At 34.3% G+C, this 14,703-nt stretch overlaps 1 protein-coding gene across 9 annotated transcripts in view; it reads right to left on the bottom strand.

Annotated features, from left to right (window-relative positions):
- Positions 1–10,613: 10,613 nt before the first annotated feature.
- Positions 10,614–14,703, bottom strand: part of LOC108753345 (eukaryotic translation initiation factor 5B-like) — a 33,638-nt gene continuing 29,548 nt past the window's right edge. For all 9 annotated transcript variants that reach the window (XM_018494849.1, XM_018494844.1, XM_018494840.1 and 6 more), the window contains 4 exons: positions 14,538–14,607; positions 13,179–13,394; positions 12,504–12,744; positions 10,614–12,148 (listed from right to left, as the gene is read on the bottom strand). In XM_018494849.1, coding sequence (XP_018350351.1) covers positions 11,972–12,148; positions 12,504–12,744; positions 13,179–13,394; positions 14,538–14,607 — 704 coding nt within the window. In that variant the 3' untranslated portion in view covers positions 10,614–11,971. The remainder of the gene's footprint in view (positions 12,149–12,503; positions 12,745–13,178; positions 13,395–14,537; positions 14,608–14,703) is intronic.

The following is a 14,703-nucleotide window of genomic DNA, read 5'->3' as shown; positions in this document are numbered from 1 at the left end:
TTTTTTTCCCAAAAAAAAAAAAAAAAAAAAAAAAAAGTACAAAGCTAAGAAGTTCCAAGGAAATATGAAACTGTCGTAAAGCTGATTTATAACTGTTAGAATTGCAGAGGTGAACACTTGAAAGAACATTAACTGAAAATAGAAGAATAAAATGCAATCAGAAAATTATTCGACATAATTATGGCACTCAAAGCTCTTGGCATCGATTAAAGCGAAATGAATTTTCTTCGCAGACGATTCGTCAAATTTAGAAACGGATTTAGTTATTTTTCCTTGTCTATATCTGATACAAACTATATAAAGAAAGTGTCTGTGGAGAAAGAGAAAGAATATTCTTATTTAATTTTATCAAATATAAAAGATGGAGGGTCTGAAATGTGGCACGTCCGACTTGGGAAAGAGCTTCAATTATTTCGCCGTCCACTCCTCTGCCGGTTTCTTCGTAACTTCTTTGCTACGAGAAGCAATGAAGCGTCTCCGGCGAACTTTTCAGCAGACAGTTTTTTTTTTCGCCAATCAGGAAGGCAAGAAAAGGAGACGAAGGACTTCCCTCCGGAAGAAGTTTTGCAAAAACAACGACTAGGAATAACCACGTCACAGATAACTCAGCTCGGCCACATCTATTTGATCATGGAAGAAATATTTCCCCGAAAGGAAAACTCTGTTGGCGAAATTCTTATCGGTTTTCTCTCACCCCTACGCCTCTGTGTGAAGCTCAACCGTCACCACCACCACCGCCGCAGACAGTCACCCTGTACAACCCCTTTCGGTCAATGACGTCATAGCACGAACATTACTTCAAGTTCTGACGTCAGCACACTAACTGCTATCCAGTGTTGTTAACCCCTATGTTATCGCACGGCTTTTTTCAGTTGGTTATTTTTCGAGGCACATAAACAATGCGCAGAACATCATGGAATTATCTGCTTCCGTCAGTTGCGAATGTTAGAGAATGTCGGTTGTGTTATGAAGTATGAGGCTTGAAAAAGGAGGTCTATGAACTAAAAAGATAGCTTCAGCGCTGAAGGGATCAATAAATATGCGGCTTTCTGTTATAAATTTAATGGATTAATAAACGGAGATGTTCAGAAAATCGTTTACGTAAATTAGAGAGAATTTTTTTTCAATAGAAACTCGATTAAACAATCGTTGGTTAAACAAACTCATCGATGTAAAAGGATTAGATACGAAAAATACTAGTGAAAAAAGTAAAGCTTATAATTCTGTTCTATAATAACGATATCAATGTTTCATTAATATTTTATTAATAGGTACTTAATAAAATAATAAAATTTTACTATATATATTTTTTTACTTTAAATTATGATATTATTATTTACGATTGCAAGTTGCAATTTTTGAGTGTAATTTACCTTTGCATTTATATTTGCAACCACAACTATTTTTATTCACAATTAGATATTTCTCAACTACATCCGGATGCTTTTGACATTTTTCTCTTTTTGTAAAAAAAAAAAATTGCAACTTTATCCAACTTCAAAGCGACGAATCACTATTTGTTTAACCTTTTCACTTCCAAAATTGTATTCGCGGGTATTTACTCTCGCCGAATATTTCGTTGCACAGGCGTGCAGCACGCAATCCTCTCGGTCGGTTCCCGACCTTTACTTCCAAGTGGGAATAACGGCGAGCAGCGTCATCGATTCACCATGACGACGATGCTGACGATTACCTTCGTCATTGGCCGTTCTCGTGCCAGGTGTGAATATCACCTGGTACCCACCTACGACGAACTCGCGTGATGTAGGATTGTTTGCGAGCGGCTGAGACTCGAAGAGTCGCTTGAAGAGGATATGCCAATTCGCTCAACGACGTCGCGACGCTCCAAAATGAGCGTACGCATAGGTGCATCGCTGAATTCAGCGTCCAAAATTCTGAAAGTCAAGATTATTTACAGCCTTATAATTCTAGTCTTCTGAAGTGCCTAACGTTTTACTTAATTTTTGGTTTACTTACACAGATTGTTCTCGATTGTTAATAAATTCTAATTCGATTTATCTTGATAAGAAAATTTAACGTGGCAATATATTCGATGGTAATAATTTTACTTCGAACGCTATATGTAATATTAAATGTTCCGTTTTCAAAATCATGTAGCATTAATAGTATTATTGATTAATCTTGTCGATTTATTCTCGTTAATTATTCATGTTGCAAAGACACGGCTAAGCTTGTAATTGAAATTCCATAACGGAAGAATTTCATGTCATGAGAATTCCGATGTTATAACAATCTCTCGTTGCAAACGTTCCACACGGGATAGTGAATGCATTACGTTGCCAAAATTGCATTCTATCCGTATTGCCACATTGAAAATTTTTCGATAGAAAAATGCTGCCTTATAAGCAATTATGAACTATATGAAAATCCGTTTTCAGAAGTATTCAACGTCACGAAAGTTTTGAAGCTTGAAACAATTCGATATTAGGAAATCTCTGGGATGAAAGAGATCTTATACGAATTGCAAATTACGAAGTTCTTACGCCGCAAAATTTTCAAGAAGAAGATATACCGATCGCGTACAAATATTATTTCTCTTGTATATATTAAAAATTATACTTATCAGCATTTAAACTTTTTGTCTCTAAAAATATATCAAGCGTTTAAAAATATTTTTAAAGGTTTATTTTACATTTGCAGAGTTGCCACAAATCATGGAAATCAGAGAATTTTCTGAAAGATAAAAATTCTTGGTTTTAAAGAGATGTGTACATCACTTACATAGTTTTAGAACATTTAACAATTAAATGCAAACAATGTCAGCAACATTGATAATAATTTACATTGCTATGTTAAATTACTCTCTCTACTAAATAAAATATTTAACGGTCTTTAAATTAGAACATACAAAAAATCGAAATATTATTGAAAGTCAGGGAAAATCATGAAATTTTGTCTATATACAAATCAGAGAAAAAATAAAATTTTAGAATGACGAATTTGTGACAACCTTGATATGTGAAAATAATAGTTATAAACGAAGAACAATCTTATTTACATATTGTAACAGAGATTTCAGTATCAGGTAATTTAATAAGCGTGAATATAATAGAAGGTCCTTTAATACGTCCTCAGTCCTTAGGATTATTCTGCAACATCTTGTCCTTGTTTATAACGTTCAACATAGAAAATTAGAGCGAATTGTTCCACAACGACGTTGCTAGCCCTCGTTAGTAACACCCTATAACTATTATCCTCGTTGTAGACCAGTAAAGAGGATAGACCGCTTAGAAATCGCCGAATCCGGATTGACCTTTCTAAAGAGGCATGTAACTCGTCTTCACGCAAAATCCGGCAATGCGCATTATTTGAAATACAGCGATTTCTAGCTACTGCCACTGATCTGATTTTCGAAAGAATCGCTCGCGGAGATTTACGTCGTGCACTCTCTTGGCATGTGAGGAAAAATTGCACTCGCCCGGGGCATAAATTTTTTCACCCGGTCCTCTGGGGATGCGTCGCGCCGTCAAGGATTGATGACGGAAAAAAGGATCGTTCCGCTCTGCACCTCGTTGGCAAGCCAATGACATCGGTTATTAGTTGTCCTTTAAAGGGACAAGATAATATATTAGCGGTGCAAAAGTGTAATTGGTTTCGGAATTTTAAATATATCATAAAAAACGTGATTTTTTTTAAACCCGAATGAGATTTGCCTCGAGACTCACATTAAACTTGACGTTCTATGGTTATCAATAGCGTTTTGTACGTAGAAATAATCTTCTCGCGAACTGAATGAATGTACTGTTAACGACCTGTGAAGTGTCTTGAAGATTATTTGATCTTTGAGATAATTCATAAAGCGTTACATATAACACGGAATTTTAAATGTAGTATAAAAACATATGTTTCTCTTTGAAATTTGAATGAGATTTACTTCGAGGCTGTGAAATTTGACGCGAACGATTATCAATAGCTTATTGAATACAGAAATAATCTCTCCACGAGCTGAATAAATATTGTACTGTTTCTACGAGCAGTGAAATATCTTGAAAATTATTTGATCTTTCAAATAATTCATAAAGCGTTTACATAATTAATAATTACTTCATATAAGTTATTAAATATACAATTCGTTTTCTTCGTGAAATTGACAACTTTATATCAGCATTTTGAACGTGAACGGACAATATTATTAAATAATGATGACTTCTCTTGTTATAAATGAACGATATTATCAAGTTATAATCTACAATTCAAATTCATAATGATGTAACTCAATGCCACGTGCTGGCAAATTTTGAATCAAAGCAAAAGCGGTAAGATTTGTATCTTAGTCAATTATGCATGTGCCCTCATTATCAATCATTTTCCCATTTGCTCTCTTGTCAATTAGATTTTATTCATATCAGAAGGTTCGTGACATAGAAATATCTAATCTTATTAAATTAATTGCAATCTTATCGTCGATCGCGGATATAAAAATAGCGGGTTACACGTGTGCGTCGCAGAGCAGAGATACACGCGCAGCAATTTACCGGCGCCAGACAACGACGTTCGACCGGAATCGTGGAACTCGTGGAGCGCAGCAACGTCCCTGTCTTCCGTCTCCGACGAAGTCATAGCTTATGCACGCTATTGCTATTTTCGATAATCGACGCGTCGTGGCCGTAATAAACCGCGGATTTGCGGCGCCGCGCTGCAACGGACACGTGTGCGCCCACGTGTAGTCTCCGTATCGGAGATACTTATTCCTCCGTAAAGTTATTCTTACGTTTCGCAAGGTAAAGTCCGTCTTTACGACACGAGAGATTCTCATGACAAAATAGAAGATAACCGGCTACGAAAAATTTGTGACCCATATACTCTGGGATTAGTAATTTTATGACCTGTCCACATCTCCGTCGCGTCTCTCGGCCTCCATTAAATTCGTCGACTGCGACGTCGAGGATCCCGCTGGTCTAGACAATTTAACTGCGACAGATACGGCACAGAGGAATCTTTCCGAAATGAGCTCGTTAAGAAAAAGATGTACGCGTGTTTGACAAGTCGGAAATAGCGAGTACTAGACGGGGAAAAATGGTTTCGAAACTTTTTTAATTGATTTATACGAGCAGAGTCTGTAATTTATTAATAATAAAGCGATATAAGAATAGTCTCTTGGAAAGGTATCAGAAAAATAATAAAAGTAAAAATACGATCTCATAAATTAGTTTCTAATGTCTAAGTTGCGCGAGTACGTCCGAACTTACAAACAGCATCGCGGAGAAATAGATTTTGGCAGGTAATAATGATGGATGTAATGTAAGAGAAATTATATTAGCAGCGTATAAGATGAAATATACGTTTGGATCGAAAGTTGTAGACGCCTGTCGAAGAAAATGTTGAAAAATCTACTAGACAGATAAACGGTAGTCCGATGTGACGTGAATATTACACGAAGGAGCTCGTAAAGAGAATACACGATCGAAACTTGTAAAATTCGAGTAGTAAACCGTTTCAAAGCGACAGAAAAGATATACAATAGATGTATCTCCGTCAAGCAGCGAATTGACAAAGAAAGTATCCTTTGACTCTACACTGAAAAAAAATTCTGATTGCATTAATTGGAATTCTTTCTGGTTGAAAATGGATACATTAGAATTTTCTAGTTGAATCTATTATAATCCTAGTTGAGGTAACCGGAATTTTGATGGATACGATCAGAATCTTCTGTGTTCATTTTCAACACAGATTGTGTTTCATAATTATTTAGTCATTTATTCTTTTTTACTCTTTAACAATGAAAAATTGATTAAAGATGCTTATAGTTGCGTTTGAAGACTGAAAAAGAATCCGGTCCACAGTTTGCAAAATTAATTAATTAATCAGATATAAAAAATATCAGATATATATTAATTAATAAAACCAGATATAAATTCACACAGAAATATTTAAGCACAAAGATTCGCTTTAATCGAATATGGGAATCTCTTATTTAATTAAATTAATTAAAGAATTGTGCTACAAGATCGACATTATTTTGATACTTGGAGTATCAATTGAGTATCGATTGACGCAAAAATCGTTAAAATTAGAATAAGAGGAACTGACAGTAACATCGATATAATTTTTTATATATATATTTTCAAAAGAGAATAAGTCATGCGTCGTTGGGTAATACTTGCCTAAATACTTCACTAAGACTAACGAATAGAATCATCATCGTCCTGTACATAGAAGGGCCAAGTATCCTTGTCACTTTGCGAACCGAGGATCCTTTCATAACTAAATCTACTTAATGAATTCTATTATATTACCCTGAAAGCTCATATCGCGCATAGATGGAATTTAAATTAATTAGTTATGTGTATTATAATAGTATGGTAAACCATATTGGAACGCGAATATCTCATAATATTTTGTAATTCTCAGGGAAGTGTAAACACAGCGTATATATACACAAATATGTGGTTTTCGCCTTTTTAAAAAATATTTAGCCTGTGAAAAAAAATTATACATTATGGTAAGCGTTACTGAAGTCGAAGAAAACCACAAATTCATTAATCTGTTGCTAAAATTCGAGATGGATTCGCTGGAGATTTTCTGGCACTTTGTGTGCCAGCGATTTACATCCGCAATTCACTATCGGGGCAATTCGTTGTCAGTGATATGTACACGACGCTCATGAAACCCGCGCCAGTCCCTCTTTTTATTGTCGCGACGAGTGACGTCAATAGCCGCTAATCTTGGAGCTCACTTCCGAAAATTATGACGCTCGCAGCACGACGTTTAGGGCGATTATTCGTTTGACGATGACATACGGCTGTCTCCTCTTACTTTTTTCATTCAGCGCATTACGCGAGAATCTCTATTAAAAAAAACATGATTTATTTTACGGTTTTAAGATATGAAAAGTCTTAATAACATGGAACATATTTAATTTTTCATATTTATTTAAAGTAATATATTCAATTTTTGAAAAATTTAAGAATGTAAAAACTAATTATACATTTAGCAAAAATATCTTTAGCAAACATATTTTAATATAAATGTAATTTATAAATTGAAATGTTTTAAATTTAAATAAGATTGAATTTATTTTATATGTAATTTATTTATGCAATTTTATTTATTTATTTGTGCAATTTATTTATGCAATTTTAAGTTATATATATATATTTTTATTTCTCTCAGTATTACTTTTAAAAAATTTTACCTGCAAAATAAATCAATCATTTGGCTGATAGTATCGTTTTTCTTATCTAATGAGAATTGAAGGATCATTAATAAAATATTTATGTGCTTGCCGAAATTATAGAGCCTAAGTACAATATCGATTGCGAAAAAATACGCGCTACGCGGAGCTTAAATAAGATCGTCTACCGCAAGATGTAATAATGCAGATGTAAGAGCACGGCCTACATAAATCAGACCAAATTTCCGGCTAAAATATCGACTGCTCGTACGGTCTTACGGATTCTCTCTACGGCGATTCTTTATCGCAAAAACCTAGATATAATCGGCAATTCTTGGCGTATAAATAGTCGTGGTCTGATATAGGAGGCTACTGTTGTTACCCTTGACCGTCACCGCCGATCGCAAAACACAGCAATTGTCGACAGCAATTATCGTATTTTCCCCAAGGGGAGAAAGAAAAACTGCTCGTTTGCTAGTAGATTATACAGCCATGAACCGCACGATTATGGTAGCTAGCGGTTTTCTCGCCCACACTTTTCCTTCTCTGTCCCTTTACTCTCCAGTTCCAAAAGAAACCGCACGTTCGATCATAATGACGCACCCCTTCGTCGCATGTCATTGTTTCTCGCATTATCGACTCCCAAAGACGTCAAAGTTGTACAAGCCCTCGCCAAGGCTGAAGGGCGTAGTAAGTGCTTTCGAGAAAGTAGTTATAATTTAATTATTTATACTAATAAAAATGCGTACATGAAAAAATTCATAGCAATACATATACACGGAGAGAACGAAGTAATCCATAAATTTAGCTAGATACAGATTTGAAAATAATTTTGTTAGTCAAAATTATTTTTAGGTAGGACATAAAATTTTTGGTAGGATACTCAAATTGGACTGCTAGAATGTAAAAAAATTTTTAACATTCTAGCAATAAGTTTTAGTGTCCTACCTACAAACGTTGATGGTCTAACAAAATTATTTTCAGATCTGTATTTAGCAAAATTTTTAGATACCTCAGCGAAATCGTTCTCTGTATAGAGAAGACAGTTTTGATTAAAAAATTTAACTAAATGTAGATCTAAAAATAATTTTGTTAGACCATAAAAATAATTATGTAGAACTCTCAAACTGATTATGAAAATGTTAAAGCTTTTGCAACATTTCTCATCACGCTTGAGTTTCCTAATAATTATTTTAATAGTTCAACAAAATTATTTTAATAGTTGAACAAAATTATTTTTAGATCTATATATCTGACTAATTTTTTTGATACTTTAGCAAAATCATTCTTTTTGTGTAACAATACATATATGGAAAGGACGGTTTTGATGAGGTATATAAAAATTTAGCTGGATACAAATCTGAAAATAACTTTGTTGGTCCATCAAAAAATAGTATAGAAAACAAAACTGGTTGCTGGAATGTCAAATTTGTTGCAGCATTATTTATCATGCTTGAAATTCCTATAACAGGATTATTTTGGTCCAACAAAATTACTTTCAAATCTTTATCCAGCTAAACTTTTAGATACTTCAGCAAAATTATTCTTTTCATATAAATATTCTGTAATATAGTATCACTTTTTACTTTTCAGATGCAATGTCGTATTTCTAAAGTGATTCATGACGTAGATCATTCTATACATCCACGATCCCATGTTTTATCCAAATTAATGAGTCTGGCTTAATGATTGATATTAGACATCAAGATCATTATGCGGAGAGATACAAAAAGAAGCGAAATTGTCGCTTGAAAGCAACGACTCTAGTCATCTTAATCGTGTCAAAGGATTAATACCGACAATGCTGTTTTATTGCTGTTTCCCAACTGAATGACTTTTAGAAACGACCGTTGAGTTATTAACTCCGCGATGAATTAGGTCAGCTTGATGTATCGAATTATTTGCCGAGGGATTAGTTGGTTCTACTCACGAATCTACATTTCGGTGCGGAAATTCGTATTTACATGGAAAGAGCAATTTTGTTAAAATATTTAAAAATTTGGCCAGACTTGAAAATAGTTTTGTTAAAATAATTTTGTAGAACGCTCGAGCAATACTGCAAAGAAAAATGGTGACGTTTCAGCATAAGAGTTTAACAAAATTATTTGTCAAATTATATATACAAGTATATAAATATATTTTCAAAGCGATTAAACTAAATTTTTAGATACTTTAGCAAAACCGTTCTTTCCATGCATGTGTCAGGTTATTTCTCTATCGTTGAAAAAAATTAAAATTAAACGACCATAAATGAAAGAAATAGAAAAAGAAATTTTTAGAGCGACGAAATAAAAGCTTAACTTTTAACATGACCGGTTTGTCGAAAACCACAAAATGCAATTTTCTAAAATCCCGAGATATGCGACGACTTTAATATATAATATCGACCGTCTCTTTTGCAACGGATACGGTTCGCAAAAAGCTTTGGGCGATCTGCCGGTTGACGCAACGCCGGTTTTAGAATCTGTTAATTTAGCAGGGGAAGGGGCTTTTTGCGCGCATTGATTAAACGCGTCACGCGATAGAAGCGTCTCGATTATAAATAATTTCGTTCCAGCAGCGCGTTTTGCTCCGTTCGGTTTGCACGTATACACACATACATGCAGAACCAGACGTAAGAACCGCAATATTACTGGCGCGGTTCTGTGCAATGACAGTAGACGCACAGCTTGCATGTATCTATAGTCGTGCACTCGATGTTTGGGCTTAGCATTGGACATGTTGGCACACATATTCAACCTCGTTTTTGCTTTGAAGCCGCTCGTCGTTTGGGGATCTCCCTTTGAGTCAAACGCGGCTTGGCCCACTTCAGTTGATAACCCTCGACCAAAACGTTCCCCGCATGTTTATACCAACATGAGAAATATTCGTGAGACATGCCGCGAAAATGCGGCACATCCGACACGACGATAAGTTTACGAGCCCGGGATTTTACTACTTCCGAGCATATCTTTTCCCCGCGAGACATCCCACCGAGGACGACGGCGAGATTTGGCGGGTAAACAATTGTGAGACGTCGCAAAGGGACGTTAAACTCGGATGAATCAACATATATTCGAGAAGAGAAGATTCTTTTTTGCTATATTCTTTCAGGAAGTTTACACAACTTCGTTTCTTGCATAGTCTGCGTTCTGGAGAGAATTTGAAATCGCACAATTCTTTCATTATATCTTCCTTTATTTTTCACATTGATTATCTTTGCGATATCTAATATAATCTCCGATATTTTTTAACGTTTTATTATTTTATTATTATTATGGAATTTTTTATATATATATAATAAATTATTATTTTTATACAGCAGTAATAATTTATCATAATAATATTGTAATACATGGAAAATTTCTCTCTCTCTCACTGCTTTATTTTATTAAGTGTCCGATGTATACGGGATATAAAAGAAAAATAGCTTAATATTACCATTTATATTTATTGTTTTCATAAACAAAATAGGCATTGTGCGTGAGTACACATTGCGTGCTACGAATTTCAGTACGCCTTAGATACAGAAACATATAAATAGAATAATTTCGTTAATCATTAAGTACCTTATCAAGCACTTTCCTGTTTTATTCATACACAGCACACAATGTCGATTATCTTACAGATTGCGCAGCTTTCCTTAGGTCTAATTTTAATCTTGATTCGCAGCAAAAACAACAAGGGGTTTTTCAAAATGAAAGGGTAATAAGCATGTTTTGCATATCGCAAATATTCATATCCATTTTATTCTATTATGCTAAGGAATCTCATGAAAATTTTAAATGAAACGTTAAATATGTATATCTCGAGTTTAATTAATTGAAAAAATTGTACTTATTTCATTCCTAGCTTCGCAATATTTTCACAACTTTTTTTTGTGGAAAAGCCGAGCTTTTCCAGCCTGTCATCAAATCACGGAGATTCTCCATATTGAATTAACCATTTTTATTATTACAACACTCTTATAATATACGTGTATAATATCTTTTTAATAAATAAGTAATACTAATGCATAAATATCAGATGGCAGCTACTTTCCGAGCCACGAGAGTCGTGAGATGGTCACTAATTCTCAAATCGTGCTCGCGATTATTTCCGGAATTCTCGTTCTTCCGATCGATCGCTCGGACAATCGCAATCAAACCAATTTCATGGCTGAAACTCGAAGCTGTTACTGTAAAAATAGACGACGACAAGCCAGCTCGACTGCACGATTGCCGAATGGACGGCTAAAATACGTCGCGATATTTCTACCCGATTACTATCCGAGACTATAAACGAATTGCCACCACCGGCAGACCAACGGAAATCGATACGTGTGTCAGACTCGATCTACGGGTTGCCGTTCTTCGACGAGGGATATAATGTGAAAGAAATGTGCGATCAATAATGAAATAAATAGTAGGTATAAATACTCATAGATCGCACGGAGATCATAGGCGAGTCTCTGATCAGTCCTTCTGAGATTAGCTAATAAAAAAATAGCTACCAGAAAGTCCGTACAGTTTTAAACTTATATCGATCCGCGAGTTTGTCTAATATGATCAACGCAATGTAACGCATGAAACTGATTGCGAAATGTGCGCTGATGAACGTGAAATTAGATGTGAAGTGTATATTTTACAAATAAATAAATGGAGAGAATAAATAAATAGAGGACTAATAAAAGAGGGAAATTAATTAAGATTTTCTTCGTCGCGTCACCGATCGGTAATTATCTGCATTGATGACGAATTAAATGACATTCGCGGGGATGATAACGAAGACGTGTTATATCTTAGCGTTAATGATGACAGTAAAGGAACGTGGTCCATCGATGCCGCGAAGTAGTCCGAATCGGTCGGACCGAATCAATTACGAGTCTTGATCACCCCATTCGAATTCCTCGCCGGAAGTAACCTCCTCGACTTGAGGTTCATCCTCAGCTGCCGTCGGTCCCGTTTGCGGCTTGCTCTCAGCTCCTTCTGGCTCCTCAACGAATGGATCTTCGGTCGTCTCGGGCTCCTCTTCATGGACATTTTCTTCTTCGACCTGAAAGGCGAATTCCTTGTGATTCAACCTGTTCAATAGTATTCCAAGAAGTCTCTTTTCGACTATCGGTTCTTGAATGAGTTCAAACTCGATCCTTTCTCCAAAGAAATTCAATAAGCTATTTGAACACAAAGTTACTAAATCTGAATTTGTAAAGGAATGGGATCTTTAAAAAGCTTAGTATAATCTAATATTAATATTTTTGTGCAGTTATAATATGTACTTTTATATATTATTTAGATCGATTTTGAATTGTTCATATTGAATAAAAATCGACAAAGAAAACATTTTTAAGAGAATTAATAAGAATTAAGTACACACAGCTTTTCAAAGCAATGCTTAAATGACTGTTTACCCGTGTTTCGTCATCCGTGGTAACATCATAAGGCTTCTCCTCCTTTTCTTGATCAGATATTTCGCCAAAATCCACAGGATTCTCAGCGCAGCTGGCGTCTTTGTTTTCATTGGCTGCAAACTGCGTGATGTCCACCTCCTCCTGCTCCTGCTTTTGATTTTGAACTTCTTCGAGATGTTCCTCGATTATCAATCGTTCTTGCTCCTGTATGAGCGCATCGAGATTTGTCTGGTTGATTATTCTGTTAATAAGGAGCGAATTAGATTCTAATGATATAGATATATATAAAACGATATAGAAATATGATATAAATATTAATTTCCAGTAAATTTTAATAATATTAATAAATATAAAGCTAAATTTTTTTATTAATATTTCGATTGCACTTATAAGTTATATTAATATTTAATTAATTTAGTTATTTTTACCTGAATTTTATGTATTCTACAATAATGTTATTAAAAAATTGTATAATTTTAATTATTTATATACTAGTTATTAATTATTAATTGTATGCAAATATTCTCTCTCTTCATTTTAATTATTCTTTAATTGACAATCGGTATCTAAATAAAATAAAAGCTTGCTTTATATATTATATATAGGACTTTTTTTTTATTAAGGACAATTCGTGAATCACTATCGGGAGTTTTCTTCTCTAAGTAACTAGCTTACCTTTCCTCCTCTTCTATTCTGTTCACTTCCTCGCGTTCAGCTTGTAACTTTTCCTCTTCTGCTTTCCTCTCAGCTTCCTGCTGCTCGATTTCCAGTATCTGGGAAAGTTCGGCTTTTCGTTCCTGTGCAAGCTGCAAAGCCTCCCACGCTTTTTTCTCCTCCAACTCAAGCTGCAGACGTTCCTCCTCCGCGGCCTTTCGCCTCTCCTCTTCCGATCTTCAAAACAAAGTTATTCGAAATTGGAAATTGCCCGGACGCGACAAGCAAGCGCAAACAATGTAGAATATAAATAAAAATCGCTCGTAGAGGAATTAAAAGTATGTGTTTTATAAGAATTAGAAATATAAAAATGAAAAGGGAAAGTAAAAAATACTATATTTTAATACTAATTAATTTTGATACTTATTTGTTAACTTTTTTATTATTTTTTCATGAAATATTAATTCGCGAGTTTTAAACCGCAATTTGATTTTTCATTTTAATGTCATCTAAATTTTTTTAAACTTATGCGATGCCATTTGAATGAAGTTCAGTCTCAATTCAGTCTCAATGAGATATTATATTATGAAAGTAACGAAGCTAAATTATAATATTTGGAATAATTGATTAGGAAAACACGCTAGTGTATGTGCATGTATGTGCGTATGTATGAAAAAGTTATTCATCAAGTTTTTTAATGAAGCTCGCATTCCAGATTTTTCGATGCGCATTTCTCACATATTTGATTGAAAGATGAAACTATAAACTGCATAAATGCGAATTTTTTTTCAGGAAAGTTTTCTTGTGTGTTAAAAATTTATATAAAATATTTTTATATCTAAAATTACCATCATCACCGATATGCTACCGAACTATCAAGCTGACGTCGTTATTTTGACGACATTAAATGTCATTTTTTCATAAAAATGAAATTAAATGCCACTTTAATGAAAAAATGACATCTAGGTAATGACTTTGAAACAATGACTTGTTGTGTAATACTACACGCAAATTAGAACACCGTACTTCGTTTATTTTAGAAAATTGTTTACCGTACTTCAATTATTTCAGAAATAATAACAAATATTTTATTATTCTTTTTATGTTAAGAATTCTGAAATCTCATTATGTAAAATTTGAATATTCTTAATAATTAATTGCTAGACGGAATCATATAGTATGTTTTCGAACAGAGTAATGTTTTAAAAATAGCGAATAAAAGTCAGATATTTGGCGAGTCGATTGTCGCGGGTCATGTACTAGGTTATTTAGCCGAGTTTAATGCTAACGTTACGCAAAATGATCGCGTTTATATCGAGCGACTATTTTGCGCGATGTTGTTCTCTGCTGGCGTATCGTTCTTAAATTAAAGTCACTTACTGCGCTTCTCTAGCCGCTTTAGCAAGGTACTCCTCAGCCCTCCTTATTGCATCTTCTCTATCTTGCTTCACTACAATATAATCTCATTAGAATATCAATGATAGGGGTGAACTTTTATGAAATTCACGTTTAACGTTAAATATAACGCTTATCCATCTTACATATA

This window comes from Trachymyrmex septentrionalis, unplaced genomic scaffold (assembly GCF_001594115.1).
Source record: "Trachymyrmex septentrionalis isolate Tsep2-gDNA-1 unplaced genomic scaffold, Tsep1.0 scaffold69, whole genome shotgun sequence".
Lineage (NCBI taxonomy): Eukaryota > Metazoa > Arthropoda > Insecta > Hymenoptera > Formicidae > Trachymyrmex > Trachymyrmex septentrionalis.
Note: the sequence above shows the minus strand (reverse complement) of the source record. Positions and strands in the feature narration are given on the sequence as shown.